Raw genomic sequence first — 27,722 nt, forward strand, 5'->3', positions numbered from 1 at the left:
AGGGTTCTGCCTTGGAACTCCTCGTACCTATTTGTTGAAACCTTGTGCCACAGAATAAATGCACTTTGTAACATACTTGTGCTTTAATACTCGTCCAATACTTGATTATATTGGTGCTTGGGGGGAAATCCTGCGGGAGGATAGAAGATACTGACCTGTGGGTGTTTGAGACTTCCAGACATCTTCTTACTTCCTGCCCGACAATACTGAATACATATTATAGGGGTTACAGTAATTATATCACCAACATTCAAAGAATTAAATCTGACCAATTATGGAATACTATTTAAGATGCCGAGTCGTTGGTCCTATCTGCTGCTGCTTATTATATTTGGAGAGAAGTTATTGTTTTATTTGATTCTAGGAACTAGATTGGGGAGTTATTGAGTGATTACATTTTATAACATACTTTTAAAAAAATGATCACAGATAATGTATTTTGTGAGGTTTATTTATGATTTATATTTGTTAATGTTCCTTTTTAATGTTATTATGTTATTATGTCTTACTGTGCCACTAATGTTGTCGCCCGATGACTTTACACCTCCCTCCACCTTTCTACCACCCATCACGGTCATATGTAAACTCTTGGTACACCCTCAGCTGTACTCGGCTCTCCCCACACCATCCTGCCTATCTGCACACACAAGCTTAGCTTTGACTATGCCCACTCCAGCTATGACCGCACTTAGTAAACACCCTATTAACTTCCCTGACTGCTAAATGCTGGAGGCTCACTCTGAACAATCTTGTCACACCGGCCTCCCGGCATGCACTCTTGCTGCTCAGTACACCTCACACCTCTCTAGACTGCCCAGAATACACCTCAAGTTGAACAGTCTACAGTCATCGGTATTGCGACCATGCCTGGGATGTAAAAGAATGAAGCGCCTTTCGGTGTGCACATTCGCTACTCAGTGTGCCTTTCACCTAACTACAATGCCCAAATCAGACATGAGCCTGCAGAGCCCTCCATGCTTCATGGCAATACTTTGGTCAGGAATGAACAAAGCACCTTTTGGCACGCACCTTCGCTACTCAGTGTGCCTTTCACCTAACTACAATGTACAGAGCAGACATGAGCCTGCATTGCCAATCCATGCATTGCTTCACGACCATACTTTGGTCGGAATAGAACAAATCGCTTCTCAGCGGGTACCTTGCATGCGCAGGAACCCTATTCCTATCCCTGAACTACTCCTGCCAGGATAGGGAATGGACCATTGAGCTCCACTCCCCTATCCTCACCACCCAACTCACAAACTAAGACCCTACTTGACTCTATAACCAACCCCTGTGTCAACCTGACTCCTATGTTGGCAACTTCCAATCAACTGGTAACCAACCACTTACCAAACTGTGGGAATTCTTTGACCGCCATAACCTCTGATCAGTGCATTATCATCTTGCCTTGGGACAAAAACACAACCTTACCATGCACATTAATGCCTCCTCCAATCGACTACTCTAATATGGCTACTTTGACACCTTGCCCCTTCATAAAGACCCCCTTGAACCAGCTTGAACATGCCACCTCTAGCACCCCAATGAGCAACCCCTCAAGCACGACATCACCTCCCAGTATGCCCGTCACCTCCCACCTGGGCATTAGGACACTGCCTCCTTGCACCTCAACTTGCGCTACCCACGACCACCCGGAGCACCCCCCCTTTCTGGGACAGTCTCTTCATGTCAGTCTCTCATCAACTCACCCGGGCTACACGCTCGTCTTGGAAGCAAACAACACAGAGCAACACAGGCTTGAATCCCGGGCCCGGGCTTAGAAACTGGCTCTGTATTAAGTATGTTGTAAAAATAATATTCTAATTATAATCCCATAGCCTCTCACCTAAAGGGAGAACTAGTGAATGCCAGCTCGACCACCGCCCACGCCCTCAATATCACTGACCTCATCATAGCCAACTCACCTAGCGATCTCCGTAACTTGGCTTCATGCCGCCTCAGGTCCCAAGCGGTATGGCATGTCCCAAGCCATACAGCTAAATGACACTATCTTTCATAAAGACAGAAAGGTTGCAAAATGTGCTGGGGTCACCCTCATTGCTAGAGACTCTTTACTACTCAGACAATACTATAACCGCAATTCTCTACCGGAGAAGTCCTGAGCACTAAACCTAACCTTTCTCATACTTCCACGATAACCATACATTTGGCATACCGTGCTCCTGGCCCCATCCTGTCTTGGAAGAAGATATCCTACACCTCCTTTCCAACTCCTAACCAACATCTAAAACTATTATCCTTGCTGACCTCAACCTTGGCCTTAAAGACCAAGTGGACCTAAATGCACTCTCCCTAGCCAGCTCTATTAAAGCCCTTAGCTTCGCTCAACACATCCTCAAGCCCACACAAGCCAAAGTCTGAATCCTTGATTGGCTTGTTGACCTGAACTGTAATGTCACAACTACCTCTAATCAGCCCTGCCCTTGGACTGATCACAACTTATTTTCATTTACTCTACCTGCTTCCAACCTCCCCTCATTATTGTCCTCCCCTCTTCCTGCCACAGCCACACAGAGTACCAAAAACATCTCTAAAACCCACATCCTGCCACTGCTGGACAAGCTCGTCCTTCGTTCCATTCTCCTCAGCCACCAAGCTATCCTGATAGATAGCTACAACCTTACACTCATCAAGGCCATCAATACTGTGGTTCCAGTCCCCTAGCGAAAAGCAAAGCCGGTCCTGCAAATTAATGCTTGGTTTTCACCTGATCTCAGAGCCCTCTACCTACTCAAACACCAGACAAAAACCAAATGGAAACACAATCCTACTGAGCCTAATACATCTGTCTTCTCCCTATCGGCAATGGACTACAAAAACTCCATTCTCCTAGCAAAAAGATCTACCTATAACTCTAGAATGAAAAATTCAAAATCCAGCGCTAGGGAGCTCTTCACCATCATGGGTGAACTCTTGTCGCCTGTGCCCAACCCACCAACTGCACACAGGACAGCACCTAGTGCACTAATATCCAAAATGCCTTACTACTCAAAATGTGCATTCTCCAAAATAAAATCATCAGCAAAAAATCTTCACTGAGCATTTCTGCTCCCGACACCTCCCCCACCGAGCTCCAAGCCACCCTACAAAACCTCCCCCCTTTTAGCTTGAAACCTATTTCTGAAACAGAGTTCACTGAAATCATCAAAGGCCTTAAACCCTCCCACTGTCAGGGTGACATCTGCCTAGCAGAAGTCATCAAGGACTGTGCGGAACCCTGGCAACTTTCTTTGCCACCCTCATCAACACCTCATTCTCTTCCTGCTCAGCACCTATGAACCTAAAGGATTCATAGGTCCTCCCTTTACAAAAAAAAACAACCTTGGACCCCAACATCCCTACCACCTACCATCATATCACTACTGTCCCCTTCCTTATGAAAATCCTGGACCGTGCAGCTTACCTACACATACAGTACCACCTGGAATCCAACAACCGCCTCGGCCTATGTCTAGCTGGCTTCCGACCTGGGTATGGGACTGAAAATGCTCTGCTGGATCAAAAAAACAGGTGTTTGAGATTAAAGATGCAGGCAAGCCAGCCCTCCTCCTGCTGCTAGATTTATCGGCAGCCTTTGGATTTGTTGACCAGCAAATCATGTGCAGATATCTAACCTCAGCAGCAGATTTCTCTCCGAATGCCATCGCCTGGATCTCGTTCTTCCTATCCAAGAGAACTATGAGAGTGTTCTGCAATGCTGCTGCCCACCCAGCCCCTGTCACCTGCAGGGTACCACAAGGTTTGTGTGTCTCCCCAACCCTATACAACATATTCAACCTGCTTGATGACAAAGGAATATCGTACACAAACTATGTGGGAGACACACAGATACTTCTACCCCTTAATGGAAACTATACTGCTGATACCTACAACTTAAACTCAGTCTACCACATGATCCAGGCTTCGATGGCATTCCACCTTCTCCTTCTCACAGACTACACTGAGTGAGCTCAACCAAGTGTATACATCTTTCATCATTGATGGCATCACAATCAAGGTTTCCAGAAAAATGTTCAAACTTTGGGTGTCTACCTGGACACCAACTTGTCTCTCTCAACGCATGTTAATGCAATTGCCTCCTCTGCAGTCCCCACCTCCAAACTAATTATCACGCTCCAAACTAATTATCACGTGCAGACACTTCTTAACCTCTGAACGCTGCATCACCATACCCAGAGCACTACTATGCTCGTGATTAGACTGCTGCAACACCTTATTTGCAGGGATATCTGTGCGCAAAATCAATACACTTCTAATTATTCAAAATAACACACTCAGAGCAGCATTCAAAATTTCAAAGCCTGAACACATCTCAGCTGCTAGAAGAAGGGCACACTGGCTACCTATCTGGGAGCGTATCACTTTTAAATCTCTGGCTATCACGCACAAATGCCTTTCTAATACAGCACCGCAGTATCTTTTGCAATCATTTACCAAAGTACATTATACCAGACTTACCCGCTCCTCTTACTCTCACCAACTCACTATCCCTATATTCAGGCAAATGAGATCTGGTGGGACCTGCTTCCCAGTCCTTGCCTCCAAGAACTGAAATGCCTTACCTTTGTCACTAAGATCTTTACATTCCTACTGGGTGCTCCAAAAACATCTCAAAACATCACTTTTCTCCTCACACCTGACACTCTAAGCCAAACAAAGTCCTCATGTACTATCTGTAGTTATGCACTATGTACCGTTTGTACACATAACCAGCCCTATGTACCTCATGTAAGTATCCTTGGCCATGACCCTATGTAACCAGCGCCTTGACACCTCCGGGTTTATTGCGCTTTACAAATGCACAAAACAAATAAATAAATACTTATGTATTTGTGCTAAAGCTTTTATTGTAAAGCCATAAAGCAGGTAATTTAAAAAAGGGAAAATAGAAAGCCATTTGTTGTTGGAAGGGAGATTAATTTTGAGATGTTTGGATGAGGTCCATATGTCTAGAGCCACAATCCCATTGACAGAAATATCCTTTCCGTCAAATAGTGCAGTTTTCCTTGAAGAGGTTTGAGAGGAATTGTATGACTCTCCCCCCTTCCTAGATTGAGTTTATAAAATGTTTTCTTTGAAATCAAGGTCGTCTGTGACTCTGTGTTTACCAAAGCTGATAAATCACACTGACCTTGTACCTTGACAGGAGCATAGAATATACCTTCTTTGCACTCATGTTTACAAAGAAAGAATGAGGTATTAGACAGTTTGGCATGAATTTTCTTGATGTCACTAATATTTCACACTTCAACTTGGGTCGGCGCCATGAAGGTCTTTCATTCCTTGAGGTCAAGTTCACGTGAGTTAGCTTGGGAACCTGTTGTAATAAATATGCATTTTGAGATAAGATATATATAAGTAGCTGTTTCCCCCCTATTCACAGACTCTATTCTCTTTTCAGAGGACAATATTCAGAATCCTCCAGGAGGGTGGGTACCCCTACTGCTTCTGGATTTTCAGGGATTATGATATCTGTTTATCAGATTGGCTTTCATATCTATGGGTTTATTTTCACTATCAGTCTCTTTTTCTCAGATTCAGGGTCTTCTGTGTTTACCCACTTTTCTTCAGGAGGCGTCACTCCATCTCTGAAAAGAGAAGACTTTCTTTTCAGGGTTTTCTGTATTCTCCTCTGTCTCAATGGTGAATGTTCTATTTTTCTTTTCTGGAAATGTCACTCTTTTTCTCTGTTCTTTTGGGTCTAGTTCCCAGTGGAAAGAGTCAACGCTACCATTTTATTGTACTTCTTTATTTAATTCAGGGGTCATTGTATGCATCAGAAAGAAAGCTTCCTCCACGGATAGCATATCCTTTCCTCCCTAACATCTTTGTTTTCTCCCACTAGGACACTGTTACTTGGAATGTTTGCCTCTTGTCACTGTCCTCCTGCGGCATCTGACCCGGATGTGGGACATTTTGGGAAACACTGGTAGCCTGACTGTTTGCCCTTAACATTTGTCCAATGTTTTTCTACCAATTGCTTGACGTGTTGTTCCAGTTGAGAGATATTTTCTCTTCCCTCTGAACTGTAGAATGGTCTTGTGTCATACCTCGGTTGCTCCTTGTAAGGTTAGCAATCCCTCATATCATACCATACGATGTCTTGGGAGGAATAGATATGGGTTGATGTTGTTGGTGCACTGGAGCCGACAACTGGAAACTCCTGAAATGTGCAGATGAGGCTGTCGAATCGAGGCACCATATGTGCAATGACTGGCCCAGGCAGGGGTCAGCCATCGCCCTTAAATGAGGCGTTTGGAGGGGGCCGGCTTTGCCAGCCAGCTCCCTGCCCAGAAAATGATCTTACATGGCCCATATTATCTGCCAACTGTGGACTTGGGCTTTCGCAGAACAAAGGTCCCATGCAGGACACTACATACAGATAGAAAGAAGAAGAAGTCCCCCTAGAATGAATTGCAGGTTCAGCCTCCCAGTTGTTGGACAGTCCTTATCTGTATGGCTCACATTCACATGAAATCTAATTCCTTGAGAGGGCAAGGAACATCAATTCTGTTGTTGCTTTGCTGGGGGTTGTTGGATTGAACAGAATACCAGATGTCAGAGATACATTCTGGCTTCATTTAAGTTGGCCCTATTCACAATGCAGCTCTTAGGTTTACATTTTCCTGTTCCCTCAGAGTTTACGTATTCAAACCCAGCAGATTATCTACATTTTCAACATCTGTAGGTTTCCTAATCCTAACTCTCAATTTCTGTAAAGGAAAATAGAACAAACAGCAGCAGAACATGCACATTTCTTTTTGAATACTATGGTTTTCTCTTCAGATTCATCGGTTCTCCATTTTAACAGGAGTTTCTGAATGTGACCTTGTACTTGGAATGTTTGTCTCGGGTTGTGTCAATTATCTTTGGATTTTAGGGACTGCAAAATATTGGACATTTTGCTTGCATGTGTGTTTTTCAAATGCTTTCTCCCAGTGCGCAGTTTACATGCTTATTTTGAAAATGGTGCGTTTCTCTGCAGCTTTCCTTTGAATTACGTTTCCCTACAATTGAAGGGATGTTACATTTAAGTTAGCCTAATAAAATGCTACAAAATTGAGTGAAAAACCTTCTTAAAGGGACATTATGGTTGCAATGAAAGAAAACTAAAGCCAAATAACTTGCCACTTGTGGTTTGTGAGGCACTTTAAATGTTCCACTACCATGGGAAAAACAACTTTTTCTCAGCCACCAGCCTTCACTGCTCTTGAGGTCAAATATTCCAACACTGAGAGCATGCATGTAATCAAACGTCAAACATGAGCAGCACAATTAAACAAATCAAAGGAAAAAGTGGAATATCCCTACTGGTTAAGATCAGTTTATATTTAATGTAAGGTACAATGTAAACAAATCCTACTTAACATCTGTAAAAATAAAATAGAACTTTCACCATATGGAGAGACATCACGAGCCATATTTGGTAGTGGCGCAGTTTTGGCTGACCTAGAAACCATAACTAATGCCAGTGGGAATCATAGCTTCGTCACTGTACTGCTCTGCTTATGATGTCACCTATAAAAGCATAGATGACATCACATATATTGGCATTCATTAATCACATTTGACATAGAATATGATACCAATGTTGGTACATGCTCTGAAACATGCAATTTAAAGTTAGTTTAGCGTGTCGTAGTTAATAAGCCAATATTACTTTGACAATGATTAAAAGGCAAAGTGTGTCATCTGAAGAAATTGGTTACCAGAACTGTACACATTTAATTATAGACATATATCAAGTACAACCACCTGTCTGTATATAAAGTAACTACTATAAAAGTGGGACAGAAGGCAACATTATATCCACTGGCGAAGGAAAGAACCACTAGGAATATTGTTAAAATTGATAATTAGCACACATATTGATTCTTCTCACTACACAGAAATTCCATGACATATGGCAAAATAGGCAACGCTTACTTAATGCTACTTTTAATTGTAGAATCAGTGTCAGTTGAGGTCCTGTCCAAATGTAGCATTGAAAACCGTCACCATCCAGGTGGTGTATTATGCCCTCGAAATCATGGATATGGGTGACTCATGCCTTCTCATCCTCCCTGACATCTTGGCTGCATCTGACACTGTCCACCACAGCATCCTCCTTTCCATCCTCACAGACGGATGGGATTCTGTGGCCTTTTCCTGAATTGGCTACCTCTCGGGCAGACACCTATCCTTCCAGTTGAACACGTTTTGTGCTAACAGACTCCCAGTCTCCTGCAGAGTTCCACACAACTTCATCTTCTCACAGATCCTTTTTAACCTTTACATGAAGCCTCCGGGTACACTCCTCAAAGATCCTGATATAGCCATCTGCCAATACACAGACAATACTCAGTTATACATGAGAGTAAAAAGCCCAGAGGACATCAGCCGTTACTATGATTACCTAGCAAGTATCCAGTCCTGGATGTTAACTGCCTACCTCAAACTTACCCCATCCAAGAATTCATCCTCATCGGTCCCCACACTAAACAACAATGTGTCCAACAATGGCTCAATGATATGCGCCGATAAGGATTGTATCTACAACTCTCAGATTCAGCCTCGTAGGATCTGCCATTGATAGCAGCCTGTATTTCAAGAAACACCTATCCAAGAGCACCCAGACAGCCTGGCTCCAAATCTCTCCCCTTTGGGAAATCAAACCCTTTGTCTCACTGCAGGACTACTGGACTTTAGTGCAGGCCCTTGTGATCTTGCAGACCAATCCCAAGCCACTCCTTTGGCTTCCCTAAAAGTAGTCCACCATGCATCAACACGTCTTTTTTACAGAAGCAATGGAAATGTAACCAAATCACCTCCATCCTACGTGAACTACATAGGTTTCCTGGCAGCTAAGCTCCATATTTCTTGTGGCCTACACTCCTCGCGCAGCAAATCGACGAGCTGGCACACCTATTTTCTTGTCACGTACCCACCCACTATTCTTCACTTTTTTAAATCTCTCAAAATGTGGCATTTTCAACAACACATGACTATGGACTAATGCCAATGTATGCACAGACCACAACTAACAGTACTGTGCTAGTGTAAAAAGATGCCATCCCAAACCCTGTCTATGCACGCTTTACAGTGCTCTGCTGATCTCGAGTTAGGTCAGCGTTTTACACAATAAAATACAATACAGTGTGTACCCATTGGTGATGTCATAAGGGATGCTGATGTAATATGTGATGTTAATAGTGATGTATTGGAGAATATAATTTGCAATGTCATCAGTGATGCCATAATTTGCCTTTAACAAGGGTTTTGCACCGATATTTCATAATTTTTATGAAGACTTAACCACAATGTTCTTGATTTTCAAAACATCTTTATGTATAATTATTTAGAATACACATGAACAAAACAAACTTCAAACATACACACATTGGAATCACCTGGTGATGAGGTAGTCCATTCATAGGCAAAGGAGCGCAAAAAAGAAGAAAACACGGGGAACATCAAAAATCAGATCAATTCAATATAAACAGAGCTTATGTATGATTCCACACGATTCCAAAGCAATGCAGGTCAGATGTCCTTCACATGACGTCTTAAAAGAGTTCTCATGAGGGTAAGCAAAATAAATTGAGAAATAGTCTTTCGTGCATGAAGTAGGATCAAACAATACTCTACATGTGTTTTCTTGTATGTTTCACCATGTTAAGGCTTTGATATAAAAGCTACTGAGAAAGGGGGAGACATTGACCACAATCTGATTGATACTTCACACTTCCCAATCCAAATACATTTACAGATCTTCTTGGAGAAGCTGGAAACAAATCCCACCAGGCACACCAATGTAACCAATTGGATAATCACAGCAGTAATATCCATAAACATAAACACACTGTCAGACCAAAATCTGGCCCCTGAATTACAGAAATGTGCTCTATGTATGAAATCGCATAGCAACAATAAACTGGTGGTGCATGTGATAGATTCAAAGAATACATTACCAAAACTTAATACTAAAACCATCAATTTGTATGTCACCAACCGAATCCCAGAACACTGAAAGAAAAAAATAATGAGAATATATATATATATTTTTATTTTTTATTTTATACTTGGTTTACCTGTTCTTTGCAGTTTTTACAAGTTTCATGTCATCTTTGGTTAACTGTCTTTGTTTATTTTCTTTGATGAGGAGCCTTGTAATTTATGGTCCTGTTTTATTCTTATTCATGTAAGTTCTCAGTTAGTGTGTCGAGATGTAGGCTGTCGAAGAATTTTACCGCTGCAATGACCCCTTTTGTTGATTTACCAGACATCAACTGGTCCCACCAGTATTGTTCTTCTACGATCAATGCGATTTTAAACAGGTGGCCCATGTGGGTTTCTCTGTTTTGTGTTGTTCCCTTGCATGTTAACAGTAAGTGCCTTATGGTTTCCACATTTTCCTCGGTCTGGCAGAAGCGACATCTATTGGTTGGTGATCTTCCTCGAATAGCAAGTATCTCATTTGTTTTCAAGAGATTTAGGCGGATTCTTAAGAAAGTTGATTGTGTTCTTTTGTTCGGAAATTTTTTCAGGTAGTCAATTGTCTCATTGACTTTTTGTGAGTTTGTGGCAGATGTTGAGTGAGTTTGTTTTTTGCTGCCTCCTCCAGGGTTTGGATCCAATCCCAGATTTTTAATGATGATTTGGTTTTGTTTGGATTTTCTTCTAATTCACTTTCCGAACTTTCTACGGGCAGGTTGTTGTTTTTTTTTTGCCCATGCTGTCAGCATCTAGTTTCTTTTATTTTCCATTTCCTCTCTGATTAGTTCAAAAGTTTTGAAGTTAGAGATTTAGCAAGACCGTTGCTTTCATAGAGACCAGCATGAGTTCTCTTCCTATTGACGCGATTGGAGTTGATTGCGGTAAATTTAATGTTCTTTTCCATAGAAAACCTTCTAGTCTGGACGAGATGGTGTCTGGAATCTCGGTCATAGCTTCTGCGCCGTATTGAATGGTCGGGATAGCTTTCGATTATAAGTTTATTGTTGCTTGTATCGAGAATCTGCCGTGTTTTCTGTCCATTTTCTTTGTTTGTGCCATCACCAGTTTTGTTTTTGCCCACAGTGTTTCCTGCATTTGATATTCTTTTCTGCTGCAGTTGATAGTCAGTCCTAAGTATGAAGAAGAGGTGACCTTTTCAAGCTTTTGTCTCACGAATGACCATTTTACGCTTTCTTTTGGGTTATGGTGTTTTTCCAAGATTAATATTTTCGTTTTTTGGATGTTGATTTCCAGGTCGTTTTCCTTAGTGTATGCCTGCTTCCTGTCTAGTCGCTGTTGAAGACCTATTGCCATGTGGTCAAGCAATATTATGTCATCTGCATACAACAGGCGAGTGATTTTGGTGGTTCCTAGTTGTGGGGGAAAAATCCTTAGGTTCATCTCGTGGTGCTCAACGTCGCTTGTGTAAGCGTTGTACAATGCAGGTGCTAGTGGGCAGCCTTGTTTTACTCCTCTTGCAGTTTTGATTTCTTTTGATAGCTGTCCAGTGCCACTGAGCCTCACTTGCATGGTGGTGTTTGAGTAGAGACTTTTGATTGGGGCTAGAGTTATATTTGAACAGTTCCATGTTGTCAGTTTGTGCCAGAGTCTGTCCCTGTTAACTCTGTCGAATGCTTGGCTTAAATCCACGAACGCCAGGAATATTCTTGGTCCCCTGTCCAGGATTTTCGCCTTCATGGCACTTAGAGCAAAGATTTTTGCCAGTGTTCCCCGAGTTTTTGACAAAACCTGCCTGAAAAGGATCTATACTTTTCGAAGATGTTGCTCATAAACTAAAGCCATCCAAGAGGAAGGATCCAAATAGCTTGCCCAGCACATCCAGGAGTGCTATCGGGCGGTAGTTCACAGGGTCAGTTTTTTTCATTTTTCTTGTAGATGGGGACTATGTTGGCAGATGTCCAGGATGGTGGTAAACATTTTGATCTGATACAGGTATCGAAGATGTCTGTGATTAAGGGGCCCAGGTCTCTCTGTTCCCTTTCACGTCCTGATTGGTGATCCCATCCGGGCCTGGGGCCCGTGAGGATTTTTGATTTTTGATTTTGTCTTCAATCGAGTCTCTGTCATAGGCCAATTGCCATGGCGTAGTTGTTTGTGGCTCTTTATACTGGATGTCTGTTTCTGGTTTATGGAAATGTTTTGAAAAGTGTTCGATCCATGTTTTTTCTCCTACGTTATTCATCAGCGTGTCTTGTGTGAGTTGATTTGTCGAGTTGATCAGAGACCAGAAATCTTTTGTTTTTTTGCCACTGAGACATCTTAGCATTGCCTCCGAGTCTTGGTACAGCATGTGTTTGTGATGTTTAAGCCAAGATTTGTAGAATTTTTTGCCATGTTAGCTTCTATTATGTTTTTTTTGGTTGGTCTTTTCTTGGCTATTCTAATAGCGTGTCTCATGGCCTTTCTTATCTCCATCAATTTCTCGTTCCTGGAATATAGTTATGTTGTAGTTTGCATGGAGCTCTTCTTTCTTGCTCGCAGATAATGCCGTAGTAATGGTCTGTAGTCCAGTTTTCCCAGGGCCCGATTGGATGTCAACTCTCCTTTGGCTTCGCGATATTTGGCCGTGACATTTTCTATTGCTGCATCCGACAGTTTTAAGCTCTTGCACTGTTGGGTCAGTTCGATTTGTTGGTTCATGAAGTAAGGTGCGGGAGTTGGTGGTATCTCCCAAGGTTTATAGTGATAATACCGAAAACAAAAATCTCGAAAACAAAAATCTCGAAAACAAAAGGCCGAAAAAAAAAAATATCGAATTTTTTTTATGACGTTTTTTTCTCGAAATGGGGGGGTTCCCCCCAACCCCCCTTTTTTTCTATTTTTTTTTATTTTAACCCTTTTTTTTTACTTACCTGACCCCAAAAACACATATAAATAAATAAATAAATAATTCGATATTTTTTTTTTCGGGATTTTGTATTCGAGATTTTTGCAGTTCGAGATTTTATTTTCGGTATTTTGACCGACCACCATCTCCCAACCAGTTTGTAGAATGTTATGATCACTTTTCGAGGTTCTTCTGACATCTAAGGTTGTAGTTAGAGCTGGTATTGAGCTTGAAACGTAAATGTGGTCTATGTTGGCCCCCAAACCATCTTTTCCCAGGTTGAGCTCTCCATATTTTCTTTTGTTCTTAGGTTTTGAAGGTTGTGCAGGTCTTATAATAGTAAAAGGCGATATAACTTAATTCCTCTCTGGGTCGGCTGCCTTGCTCTTGATGTCGTGCCTGGGCGTTTCTTTTATAAGATCACAGCTGATTGTGTTCTTATCTCCACATAGCACCGTTTGGCCAATGAGCTTTTTAACTGATGCTTCGTCAATCTTACGTTCCAGTTCGCTTAAGAAGGTTTTATCTGATTGGGCTTTTGGGTTCCAGTATGTCGTAATTAGCAGTAGGAGTGTTTTTTCCCTTTCTGTTGCTGCTATGTAGGATTGGTTTCCAGAGATCATCACAGCTAAGAAGAAGGTGTCTTTCCTTTCAATGGATTCCAGCTTGTATCCACTGCCTGATCTTATTCCAATTAACAGTCGTGCTGCTGGTCATCCCTTGTTACCTTTTGTTGCTGGCGACATTATTATTTCGTAGCCATCAAGGGTTCGAGGGTTCAGTAGCCAAGTCTCTTGAAGACATATCAGGTCATAGGTTCCTAAGTTGATTTCACCTGGGTCCATGAGGCGTGAGAATCCACGTGTGTTCCATGATCCCAGAGTTGTTAAGTTTGGTCTTTGTTCTGGTGTTCTATGCTCATCTTGGATCCGTCTGTATTCAGTGAGCTGTTTTCGTTGCTAGGATCTTCTAGGCTCCGCTAGCACATTGGGTAGCCATTCCCAGCTGCTTTTCTCTATTTTCCTTTCGTTATCCTCATTCTGGTGTGATTGATCGGCTGGGGTTCGAGATGGCTGTTCCCTGTCGATTGTGATGTTCCAGTTTTGTAGTGGTCCTTTTGGTAGGCGCTCTTCTTCATTATACATGTTTTCGTACTCTCTGATGTAGCGATTTTAGTGATCTTCTTTTGTTCGCTGGTATTCCGTTCTTGAGGTGAATTTTTTCTTATACTCTATTTTTCTTAACGAGGTAGTTTGGTTCCTGGGTCTTTTCTTTTGCTCTTCTCTCGTTTTCTCTTCGGGATCTATATGTTGATCTGTTTTTGTTATTGTGGTCCCGAGTGTCATCACATTTCCACATTCTATATGTATTAGAGTCCTCCTTTCTTCTGCGTGATTGCGTGCTTTAGGGGCTTCTATGTGGATCCTCTCTTGCTCTTGTTGTCGGGCTGAGTCTTTGTAAGTTCGTCTTTCATCTCTGTCTTTTGAATCTTCTTCCGTTTTTCTTGTGGAGAATGTCGGTCTCAGATCATAGCCCATAGCGCGTAGTTGGTCTCTGGCTTCTGAGATCCTTCTTTTCACCCACACAGATGATATATGAAGGTATACTCTGTCTGTGTGGTTGTTATCCATAATTTCTATGATGTCTATATCATCTGTTTTGATGTTTTTCAGATCTTCTATGTGCGTTAATAGTTTTAGCACGTTTTTCCTGTTCAGGATCACCTTTCCTCCCTCTGCTAGGAGTTTTTCTAGTTTGAAGGTTCTTGTGTTTGTTGATCTCTTGTTTCTTGTCATTTGTGATCTCTTTGTTTCTCTCGAGCTGTGTAAGGGCTCTTCTTTCCTTATGTCTAGTTTTGTTTTCTTTGTAATCGACTCCCGGTATGATGTTCTTCTACTGTCAGACCTTTGTTTGTTCTATGTGCTTTCTTTGCGCCGGTCTTTATTTGAGACAGATCTTCTCTGTTGTCCTGACCTGCTCCTGTTGTTGTGGCAGCGGGGCTTTGATGTTTCCCGGCCCCTTATACGTTTTTCCAGTGTTCTTGTCCTTTTGAGGTTGCTGTTATTGGCCTCCCACTGGCTGGTGTCGGTCTTTTTGGCACAGGGTTTGTGTTCCCTTTTATGTCCTTTTCTTTCTGTACTACTTCTGGTTTTAACTTAGTGTCTTGGCTGCGATCGATTGTCTCGTCTCTCTAGGTTCATTATTTTTTTTCTTTTCTGCTCCGGGGTTTCAAAGATTGGAGATTCCGGAGGCGCTGTTAGGGAGTTTCTTTTCTTCGGTTGGTTGTCGCCGGCTGGGTTCCTTTTTCTGTATTGACGTACTGCCCCTTTTCTACATCTTCTGTAGGGTATTGGCTGATGTTTAGTAAATCTGAGATTGACGGATCCTTTTCCTCTCCCACGCTGTCTCTTAGAGGCTTCCGTTTTATGTTTTGAAAGCATGAGCAATCTAGTTTCTGTTGATTGTGTGTTTTCCACATTGTCGTCTTGTCTGGTGGTCCATTTTAAGATTTGTTGTTTCTTCACTTGTTGTGTTTTCTTGTCCTCTTTTGTTGTTTGCTGAGTGGACCCCTTGGCCAGTTTAAGTATTGGTGTAGCGTTTAGGGTAATTTTTTTTGGAATTGGTTCAGTTGCAACTTCTTTTTGTAGTTTTGAGCAGTTCTGAGATTTGTCTGTTAGAGGTTTCGAGTTATCTTTTTTACGGTCTTTTGTCAGGTCCACTTTAGGGTTTTCTTTTGGGATGTTGTGTCTCTCTTCCCCCTCTTTTTTTTTAAGGTGGGTCATCTGTTGGTCTGCCTGTGTCGCCTGTGTCTTGGTATTTTTGTCATTGTTTTCCGTTTGTGTGGCCCACTCTCTGGTGCTCTGTTTATACGCTTCAAGCGACATGAGGTACCCTTCTAGGTAGGTAATTTTCGTTTGCATGTGCGCCACCATAGTTGTGTGGTCTTTAAGGGTGTCGTTGATCGACTGGTACAGTTTACTGACTGGGGTCAATGTTATGGTTACAGTGGACATTATTGACAGCAGGTCTGGTTTTTTACTTGGTGATTCTTTAATTGGGGATTGCTGTACAGCACTCAGTCTTTTCTTTTTCGCCGGTGCCGAGTAGAATTCTACTGTATGGGTTGAGGTCGATTTATCTCTTTGCCCCTTGATTTCTAGCCCGACCTGCTTCCTCTTTGTGCCTGTTGTCACAGTTTCCCTGCGAGCTCCTCCCTCGTCAGTCTGTACGATTTTGTTACTGCCTGGCATTGTTTTTTTGGCCTCTGTTTTGGTTGGGTCGCCTGGAGATTGTATTGTTTAAGCATCTGGATTTCTTGGGTGTTACTCTGCCTCAGTTTACTTTCTTTGCTGTGCGTACTTGGTGTATTCAATTTCTCTTGTGTTTCATTAGGGCAATTGGTATTTTTTTGTGACTCCATTTTACTTTTCTCTCCATCTTTGCTAGGAGAGGTTTGCTCTGGGCGCTTTCCAAAGTGCCATCTGATTGGAGTGGCTATGTTTTGTATCTGTCCTCCTTTCTGTTGGTCGTTGTCAGTTGATTTGATTCCTTCCTCATTCTGTGCCGTCTGTAATGGTTTCCAGGTGGGTATTTCTGCTCCTTCTAGGATTTCCGCGTCCGACATTTCTGTTGGCGTTGAGGTGGTTTTCAGTTGTTTAAGGAAAAAGTTGTCTAGTGGGCCAAATCTGTGACAACTTGGTTTCTTCTCCTTTTACTCTCCTGGATTGGGGTCTGTTAGCGGGCCATGGCCTTTACTCATACTCGTCATATAATTTGTGTTTGGCCTGTTCGGTTCCATGTCATTGCTTAGTTTGCTCGCTGCCGTAGAGGTTTCGGTGGTCTTGAGGTGTCCTTCTTTTTTCTTTTTATTTGTCTTCTTTCATTTGTCCCGTTTTGTTTCCTTATCTGCTATTTTCCCAGTTTTTGCTTTGCTTTCTTGTTTTTGGGTTTCATTTTGTGTCACCATTTGGGTTTGTGGGCTACTGTCCTCGTCTTCTGAGGTACTCATTTCTCTTTCAGAGGGCTCCGACCAGGTCAAATTGTCGGTAGAATGTTCAGTTCTGACATTATAAGCATTGGGTGGATTTCAAGTCAATTTTCCTGCTGTTATATTAGTGGGGTTTCCTTGTTCTTTCCCCTCCAGCCTCTTGAGTGTCATTCCGAGGGGCTGGGTGTGTGGCGTGGGGGTTGATTCCTCCTATTGACCAGTCTATGGGGCTTTTTCTCTCTTCTTCTTGCGTCTGGTGAGAGGTTGTTTCTTTTTTCGGGGCAGTGAGCAGGGCCTTTGTTGTGGGTGGTGATGTCTGTTCTGTCCACTGCTCACTATGTAGTGGTCCCGGCGGCACTAGATCGTGGGGGAGTCTCGGGTCTCCGCCTTTCGGAGGTATAGAGACTCCTTCTAGCGGGCTGTTGTCCTCTTTCTCTCCTGCCTTCCCTTCACCACCCAGCCCCTCCCCAGGTACTTGCAAGACCTCCGGAAACGCCGCAGTGGGTCCCCCAGTGAGTGGGGCAATCTGAGGTGTTTCTGCGCCCAGGGGCGATGGGGGAGCGGCTTTGATGACGGGAGACGGGAAAGACGATGAGGATTGAGAAGGCAAGGTAGGTGTAGATTGAGAAGGCAAGGTAGGAGGGGCCAAAGCCGATTCCGACCCCGACTTCAGTTCGTTATCTGTTTCAAACGAAAATCTGTTCGTGTTATTGCATGCCTGTGTTTGGTTTTGCTCGTGAAGCACGCTGTTTGAGTTGGAACTTATCGTAGGCTGTGCGGTAAGATGTTGCCTGAGACGTCCACTCCTCAGCCTACTTTGCTGGTCGAGCTCTAGTTGTAGCTGTAATTGTAACTGTAGCTGTAGCTGTAGCTGTAGGTCGGAGCAAATAATGGCAGCCCTTGCCACCATGGTTGTTCTAACCGGTCCGGGTGCAGAGACTCTGCAGCAACTCCGCCGAAAATTGCATCCAGAAGAAGTCTCAGGTGAAGTGTTCACAATGCGGTATATCCACAACAGGCTTGATTTAGCTGAGGCAAGGGCCACCAGCGCTACCCAGATCAAAGGCTCAACAGTCTCTGGGTGCAATAATGGGAGGCAAGTCTGATGAGACACAGGACTTGGGAGCCACCTCAGTATAGCCTGGATAGCCTGTGCAGGGTGCCTTAAGTAGTTTCCTGAAATGGGAATGAAGCAGGGTATGACTTGAACTACGCTTAGGTGTTTTGGATGGGATTGCTTTGAACGTGATGAGCAATTACTTAGCTCTTACCTGAGTCTTAGTGGGAGTCTTAGTGGGGGGGGGCTCCACAAAAGAGCATCAGCTGCCAGCAGGCACTGCAACGGCTGTGGTGAAAGCGCACGCGCCCTTGTGCGGGCAGCTACTACGGCTTATGCAGGCTTGTGCTGTAGCACGGTACAGAGGACATGGGCCCCTCCTTTGTCCTCGGTTGTTCACTGGGCCGCTCCGCTGGACAGCTGACGCTGGACAGCTCAGCTCAAAAGCTGCTCTCTGCTCGCTGTGCTCCGCTGTGCACACAGCACTCCACTGCTCCTCTGTTAGAGGAAAGAACCTCTGTGCGTGATCGTACCGTCAAGCCGCACTGTTTCGAAAGAGAAACTCGTCACAGCAACCAAGTCTCTATTTAATAATAATGCTGTTATATACAACAACATATTACATGATAAAATCACTAATAATAAAAAAAACACATTTGCTAAAATGCTGAAAGCTTCAACATCCATGCAGGAATCCATAGAACAAGATAAAGTGCAAACCAGTGCTTGGTTAAAAAGAGGGGTATAACCACAGGCATGTCACATAAACTATAGACCCACAATTGCAAAGGACCGATAGAGAAAAAGCTCCACATAGTGAAGATATACTAAGAAAACAATCCCAAACATGGCCTACTAGCTGAGGTCATGAATGTACAATACATCTCTTTTATAAACATCCTGTTGTTTTCAATGAAACGTGTCAAAATTTACAATGTTCAAATTCCTGAGACCTTCCTTACTGGTAGTTTTGACTAGACAAAATAATGAATCATAAAAATTGACAACAGTCTTCATGGCGCTAGATAAATAACTAATAAATTCAAAATACAAATCAGGACCAGCAAATATATTTTTTTTCTTTCTGAAAAAATCTAAACCATATTCAAACATGACATAAAATATTTAAAAGTTCTGGGAAAGAGTGAAATGCCATACCAGTCGATGTGCAAGATACCTATCTTATTAATTCAAGAGGACTATTTGAATTGTAGCGCTTGGTCACCACAGAATAAATTAAAGTTGTGATTAATCTGCAACAAAGAAGATATATTTTTTATTTCAAAAACAGTGCAAGTTTCAATAGTTCTCTAACAGTCCTGACATAAAAGGAGCTTTCCCTTTTCTGACCCCATTTCTTACCAAAATATATATCAGTGGATTGGTGGAATATTATACATTTTTATGCATTCAATGCATGTATTGAACCATAACATCTTTTAAACAAAGCTTTTTCACTGATATTTCATGGTTATTTATTAGGCCAATTTAACTATAATGTGCCTTTACAAATGTTGTTTCACACAACACACAAGGTCAATATTTACTGATGTACAATACATCTACAGTATCTTCAGCTTGCCTTGAACATGGCCAAAAATGCATAACATGTTGCCACTGGAACGTGCCTGTGACCAGAGTTTGTGGCCAATTACCCCATTGTGGTTCTGTGGATCAATGGAGATAGTTGTGATCACTTTGCCCTGGCAATGACAGTGTGTCAATTACCCCTATTGTGGGACCGTGTCCCAGGTCCAGCAAGCCACCAATAGTAACCACTAGGCTTCACGTGTGGTTAAGTCCAATTTCCCCATTGTGGGTTGTGTGACCATGGGCAGGGCCTCTTTGCACAAGCAATATGCCCAACCAAGCCATCCATAGTGGCCAGTAGTCCTAGCCTTTTGCCATGCCTAATGGCCACTTTAGACCTATTTCAGATCCATTGGCCATTGTATATTTTTACAATATCATTTCAGCCCATCCATTGGACTGAAACTGCTTTTTTATATGTCTCCAATTCTCTTCTTAGCGCTCGTCACAATAAACACTTATTGATAGTTATTCTTGATCTATCTGCAGCTTTAGATACTGTCAACCGCCGTACACGTCTGGCTGCTCTTTCTTCCCATGGTCTTTCCAGTTCTCTCCTCACTTACCTTTCTGACCATTCCTATTCTGTCTCATGATCTGCTCACCTCTCTTTCCCAATTCCTCTCTTATATAGTATCCTTCAGCACTTTACTCTTGATCCTCTCCTAGCCTCTCTGTATTATAGTCATCTTTTTTCACTTCTTTCAACCTTTCGCACCACTTCTACACCAATGTTTCCTAAAGCTTCTTTTCCTTTTCTGACTTCTCTGTAACCCTTTATTCTCTTGGCAATGTCTTTCTTCTTGCAATTCAATCGTGGATGCCTTCTAACTTTGTGTATCTGAATCCTACCAAAAAATAGCTTCTCTTATTCCATGCCTCCTCCAGTTCCCTGCTTTGCCTTCTCTATTGCTCTTTCATTTTCTCTCTGTAGTTTCCAAATGACTTCATGGCCTGCCCCCCTACATTTTTTCTTCCCAAGTCTCTTTTTACTCTTCCTCCAACCCCCTCTCTCCCCAGTTCAGTTTCTGACCTGTAGTTTCTTAGCCCCTATGCTGCCTCTAGTTTTCACTCTTTTTCTCTATTAGCACCATATCACTAGAACTCTCTCCCCTTGCTATCCGCTCGTCTTCCAAGTATCCCATCATTCATACCCAACTAACGGCTCATCTATTTTCTCTTCTATCTGACTCTTTACACCTCCACCGAATGATCTGCAGTTCATTTTTACTCTGCTTGTTATTGTACCATGGCCATTTCCTTATGTAAAGTGCATATTTTGAAAGCACTATATAAATCATAATAAATGCAAAATACAAAGCATGGGCCACTGACCATAGCCACATTGACTGGGCCATGGTCTTTGACCGTGTCCCAAGCCCCGTCAACTTACCTAGGCAGCCAAGGAGTCTGTGACATGCTCCTTTCAAAAGGTTTAGCTGTGGAGGCAAGTTTAGGGATCTGTTTTCATGTTTCGTGATCCCAGGGTCAAAATGCATCTTTCTGCCCCTTTGGGGAGATATTGCCCTCCTCTTTGTCTGTCCCTCACCTTGCTTAGGCTTAGAGGCAGCCAAGAGAGCAGCAATATGCCTGTTTGTCTAGTGTTGGAAAGTTCAGAAATCCGAGTTTGGGTTTGAGGAACCTGGCTCAGGTTTGAAGACACCACTAAAAATGTAAGATCCTGCCTCATCTGGCCTAGTGTTGGAGGGTGCCCCAAGTGGGTAACAATATGCCCCTTGGAAAACATTTTGTAAATTAAAAGTTAAGTAACTGCAAAAGTTTACAAACCACACTGGTGGACATTTCAAAATATTTATGTGTCCCCAACCAATAAGATTATACATTTCCCATATATCCCATCTATTTCTTCTCCAAATGGACCATTAATGCAGACACCTGGAAGTAAGTTCGTAGATTGAAGCCTGATATCACCATAGTAATTTGTGCCTACTTTTCAATGCTTTTTTTTTTATAGAACCCTCTGTACAGATATCCAACATATTTGCTTTAGGACACTTTTGGAAATAAAGGGCACTCATGCAGAAACTTTAATGAAAATCTGTCCAGCACTTCGGGCTGTAGGTCACAGAAAATGAATCTATGGTGAATGAATGGGAAAACATACATTTTGGAATCCCCCCAGATAACTTCCCCCCTTGACAAATCCACATAACACATTTAATAATAATTCAGAGTCAGGTCTCCTTTTTGGAAATGCGTCATGCAGATTCTTCAAATGGGGTCTGGAGCCAAAGTCATTAGCCAGCCAAATTGTGCTTGTTCGTGTACATGTGAGTTTAAGTTAAGGTTACATTGAAATGTACATAGGAAAATGTAAACATATTTTCCTCTGAAACTTTAATTCTTGTTTTGGAATGTTCTCCAACTAAGCAGGCAGAATGCAAACACACTTACCAAATTTGGTGGATTTTCATTAACGGTTTAATGCCCAGAGTGATTTCTGAATAAGGAACTGTATTTCTTTCCTTTTATTTTGCATTTGGAGTTTGATAGAAGCTGTAAAATGCCCTATTTCACGTTTTAGACCACAATAGCTGAACATATTCTGATTAAAACTTTAAGATTTTTGGTTCACATAAAGGTGTTAGGCTTTAGTAGTGAATGCCACAAAAACGTAATAAATCACATCAGCCATACATCGAGATAGTCACACCTTTTAGCGGCAAAATAATTAACAATATTTCTATACTGTGCAGTTGGTGTGGTGGGTTAAAGCAATTGAAATTTCAAACATTCACCACACAAAAACATTAATAAACAATGCACACAACATCGGAAACATGGACAGAAAGGTCAGTTTATATTTATTCCTCCAAACACTCAAAACCACACACAGCCAGCCAACACACAAATATGGTTTGATGTACACACAGAAGTAAAGTGTATACTACAGAGAAAGCCCTCGCCCAAACACCAATCACCCTCCACCATTAAAAAGGAAACACAGGAATGATCTCAAAAACACTGGCTGTACGTTCTATGGCACAGGACACCAAACACGGAATGAATAGTGCACAATGCAAAGCTCAATGTTTTAACAACAAAAAAACAACAATATTTAAAACAACTGCAACCCAACATCCAATGTGTTGTGGTATTAAATTGAGTGGCTGGGTCTGTTAAATGTACTTCATCTCCACAGAAAGCGTAAAGATTATTGCTGTGGATGTTGAAGTAGCACATGTGTGGCATTCTGTGAAAATGCAGTATGGCAGCACACATACATTTTTTCACATTGATGTGAACCGTGTCATTCTTATCATGTACCTGTGACAGAATGCTTCTGGTGAGAGTGTGCTAATAAGACTGCCTTTCATAAAACTACATCCCAAAAGCAAAGTGAATAATGTATCTTTGTTGCACTGGTCTACTAAAACATCCCCATTTTCTCTTCAGTGGTAAAAGGCAGGTTCAAAGATCACATATGCATCCCTGACAGCAGGCATGACCCAAAGTCACTGCAGCCAGAGGTGGCAGTTTAACCTGTGCATATCTGATCTTCAAAGTAATAGTGGTTGGCGCATCATCTGGCAGCAGGATAATCTATAAGAATAAGCCATACCTGGTCATGTTATAGCAACTAATGAGAGCAGACAATTATAAAAGCCACAACAAATGATATCATACAAGTGTCAGCTCTGTGAGCCCATACAATTTATGTGAGGACAATGTTTATTCATGGTAGCCTGTCTTGACTTCAGCAAGGTTGTTGCCTTTCTTTGATTCCACTGAGACACGGGATCTCTCACCACCAGATCTTCTGAGAACCCAGCTTCAAAGAGGCTCTCACATAACACCGGCCAGCCTCACACCAGAGTGCTGCACTACATTGGGTTTTTGAAGTCAACAGGCATGGAAACGTTTGGAGTTAGTGTAGCAAGAGAGGGAACCGTGGACATGGGAAAGGGGTAAACCATCTTGCTTTTCTGTTGGGGCTCTTTTTCTTCCTGTCCTCTCCATTTCCTGCAGGACATGTCACTCTTGGTAAAATATAAAAATGCAACGTTCACTTGTTACAATGACATAGATTGGGCTTGCTTTTTTCAATTCCCTGTGAAATTTTGGTTTATAAACAAGGGGTCTCCAACTCCCTCTTTAATTCATCTTTGGACTTTCCAGACGACAATAATTCACTGGACCTCATTTCGGAGTACAGTCCATTCCAAAGTCCTCCAAAAGTGTGTGAAAAAAGAAGACATCCAAGGCAGATGAGAGCTAATTCCCCTAGCAATCCCTGTGTGTTTACTGGTGATGAGTGCTGCCCATGTGCCAGCTCCTCACTAGAAGTGAAGGATCCTCTATAGGTGCAAACCAGGACCCCTGAAGTGGGAGTTAAGAACAACATTACTTATCCTGTCCCAGCAACCAGAAGGCCGAAGAGCAGCTTCAAACCACTGAATGGACTTGCAATTATATGTTCGACTCTCTTGCATCTTGGACTGCTCGCCTGCATTTTGGAACTAGCTCAATGGTGCTTCACACCAGCATTGCCTCCTCAACTCAAACACTCTGAAACCCCTGTGGAAATCTCCGACTTGCCACTCCTTTAAGTAATATGTCAAACCAGACTGGCTTTGCCTTGACCTGACTTGATTACCAATTCTAACTGCTGAATGGCATTGTGTCATGTGACAACTTGACCCCAGGTAACCTCATCTCGAACTGACTCGACTGCCAACCCGAACATGTTGGGCTGTTCAAAACTAAACACATCAAACACTGATTCAAACTGCACAGTGCCCAATCTCAATGTTGACTCAATGAAGACTCGCTGCCTGGATCACCAAGAAAAAGATAGTGTCAAGAGGCCTGTGCCCTTTTTACACTTGTTGTACCATAGTCACTTATTAGCCCTCTTTTCAATACTTTTTCTTGAAAGACATCTTCTTTTGAACAGTGATCACCCCTGCTCAAGTACCAACAGTACTATTCTATACCAGTTTTTTTTATTTTCTATGTTCTCCCCCTAGATGTGTGTTTTTGCTTGTGCTTTTAATTAGTTGATTGGATTGCTGATTGCTTAATTAAAGTTGATATATATGTTTACATAAACTCGAATGGATGTTCTTTTATTTTGGAGACTCTACTATTGCTGTTATGGTTTATACTGTTAGTATTTCACATTCATCCTGGGAGTATAGCCTCCTCTTGGCCCATGTTAACTCAGAAGGGGAAGGAGGAATACCCATCGGACTGTAATGTTTTGGTTTGACCTTTATGATTGGGATCACTGCTCGTAGTAGTGTAGGGCTGAATAAGCGGTTTAGCCACTGCTCATCCATCTACTCCTGCAGAGCAGTAGTTATTTTGTCACAGGTCCACTCTGCCTCTGGCCCAGGACACATGATAGAACATGCACAATTCCATCTATGATACTATTACTTGTTAAAGGCAACCATGGCTGCCAATTTTACCTCAGAGTAATCCCACCACACATCAAGTCATTCACCATTAGCACAGATGAACTAGTGATTGTTCACAGAGATGTATTTTCAGAAATCACATAACATATGTATCTTTTGTGAATAAAAGGTGCACATCTTTTAATCTACAAACTTATTAGGAATCTTCATAAGTCATACTATTCAGCTTCTTTACATTGACCTTAGCCGAGGTTACTCATAAAAGGGGCACTAATTGAATTCAACTTTGAAGATTAAGATTTGTTAGGTAGAAAGCTCATTTCACTCTGTGTTCTTTTTTCAGGTCACTGAAGGCTTACTTAGAGTCTCCTCCTCTCTCGGCAAGGCAAGATTCATCAGACGTACCTGTTGTACACCCTACAAGGTTTGCAAGTTTATAATAACCTTTGAAAGTGGGCAGTGGATTTTAACTTGTTTACTTTTCACATGCGATATTTTCAAGTGCATCACTGAAGGGCAACTATTTGTAAAAGGCTCTTTCAGTAGAAGGGGACACAGACAACTTTGTAAAATGGATCTAATTTTGTATTGAAACCTTTTGTGAAACATGAGGTGGCATGAAACATATGGATGGGACTGGCTGACTGCAAAAAGCACAAGAACAGACATGGGAGAAAGCTAAAAGCTCTCACCACTTTGTATGGGTTTGTACTTAAAAACAGGCTACATTTTCCCATGCAGTGTTTTTTTAACATAATAATGTCTCATTGTTTGAGTCTTCCCATTGGTTCCTTTCATGGGTTGGCACTCCCAACGAAAACAGCCCCTTATTGGATAGGCGCTATATATGCGCTATATATTTGTCCATGCAACAAGGGGCAGTGCTGTTCAATTTTTGACTCAAGTACATGTTTCTTCCATTACTTATGTTCTGAATTAATCCCATCATTAAGAGGTATATCTTTGAGATTGCACCTTGTAATGCTGAAGGTGTGAGATGAGCAGATGCACACAAAAGAAAGAAAGAGGCAGGTGTTCAAAGAATCTCTGGATACAGAGTTCAAGCTGCATCTGTGTCTAGAAGTATGAATGCACAGAATGTTAGTCACATCACCTGATTGCACACACAGCCAGTCCCTTATAAATGCATAAACTGTGTGTGTGCCCCAACACTAATGCATGAATTGGTTGGGGTCACCCGTGCCGAGCGGGGGGAAAATGGTACTAGGATTAACCCTACACTGGTGCAAATGTGTTTTTCCATTCTGAGCTGTCAAGTGATCTATTGATTTATAGACTAGTTCTACCAAGGTGATCCCCTGAACAAAACCCACTTTAAAATAATGACACCCCAAGGTTTTAGGCAAGAAACAGGCTGTTTTTGATCTAAAAACTAAGAGGCCGATTCATGGAATAATTAGCGCGGCGCAAGTGGTCAAAAACGTGCGAATCGCAGTGGAATAGCGAAAATCGCAGTGCAATTGCGAAAATCGCACGAAAAGCAGCGCACGTCGATTCATGGAAGGCCGTGCGCGAGAAAACCAGCGGATGTGCGAAAAAAAGTGCGCGGCGCACGTTGGCGCACAGGCCATCTAACAGCGTGCGCCAGGTCACTGCGAAAATCGCACAGGCCACAGCGAAAATCGCACATAGCGCGGCGCACGCAACAAAAGTAGGCGGAACACGGGCGTAACACTCGGAATGGGGAACAACTTGCCAAAACGTGGGCGTCACGGGGGAAGTACAGGGCACAAGTGCGCGGAACGCCCACACGCTCGCCTACAACACGTATTCATGGAATAGAATAGGGGAAAAAAGCGCACGCTCAAACCAGCGCACAGGCACAAACACGACCGCCACAAGAAAGCAGGCGGTAGCGTCTCTGCGGCTGTAAGAAATGTGCGCCAAAAGGTGCGCCAACAAATCGCACCTATATACTGCCATGATGAATGTCCCATACTGTGGCCCTCCAGGAAAAAAGACGTGCAAAGGGGTACCCACAAACACGGACACCCGCTGACAAAAAATACGTGTGCGTGTATACCGGGGTGCGCGGGAAGTCTAACACGCGATTTCAGCAGGGTACGTGCATCACAGGGGTTCGCGTGAAGTTTCACACGCGATCGGGTCTGGGGGAGCGGGCTACGTGTATATCAGGGGTTCGCGTGAAGTTCCACACGCGAACAGCCTGGGCGCGTGTATTTCAGGGGTGCGCGGGAAGTTCCACACGCGAACAGCCTGGGCGCGTGTATTTCAGGGGTGCGGGGGAAGTTCCACACGCGAACAGCCTGGGCGCGTGTATTTCAGGGGTGCGCGGGAAATTCCACACGCGAACAGCCTGGGCGCGTGTATTTCAGGGGTGCGGGGGAAGTTCCACACGCGAACAGCCTGGGCGCGTGTATTTCAGGGGTGCGCGGGAAGTTCCACACGCGAATAGCCTGGGCGCGTGTATTCCAGGGGTGCGCGGGAAGTTCCACACGCGAATAGCCTGGGCGCGTGTATTTCAGGGGTGCGCGGGAAGTTCCACACGCGAATAGCCTGGGCGCGTGTATTTCAGGGGTGCGCGGGAAGTTCCACATGCGAACAGCCTGGGCGCGTGTATTTCAGGGGTGCGCGGGAAGTTCCACACGCGAATAGCCTGGGCGCGTGTATTTCAGGGGTGCGCGGGAAGTTCCACATGCGAACAGCCTGGGCGCGTGTATTTCAGGGGTGCGCGTGAAGTTCCACATGTGATTTGACAGTGTGGGTCCTCCCAGGTGTACCCTGTACACCCTCCACGGCCCCTGCAGGCAGCCCACACCACAGGGGACTACCCTGCATCCCTGGTCATGTCCCGCAGGCAGCCCACCCACCATG

General features: G+C 43.1%; 1 protein-coding gene across 4 annotated transcripts in view; it reads left to right on the forward strand.

The window, feature by feature from the left end:
* The window catches only part of ITPRID1 (ITPR interacting domain containing 1), an 826,173-nt gene that overhangs the window by 394,614 nt on the left and 403,837 nt on the right, over positions 1-27,722 (forward strand). For all 4 annotated transcript variants that reach the window (XM_069613212.1, XM_069613214.1, XM_069613215.1 and 1 more), the window contains one exon: positions 25,210-25,290. In XM_069613212.1, the coding sequence (XP_069469313.1) occupies positions 25,210-25,290 (81 nt within the window). The remainder of the gene's footprint in view (positions 1-25,209; positions 25,291-27,722) is intronic.

This window comes from Ambystoma mexicanum, chromosome 5p (assembly GCF_040938575.1).
Source record: "Ambystoma mexicanum isolate Mex_15411 chromosome 5p, UKY_AmexF1_1, whole genome shotgun sequence".
NCBI lineage: Eukaryota > Metazoa > Chordata > Amphibia > Caudata > Ambystomatidae > Ambystoma > Ambystoma mexicanum.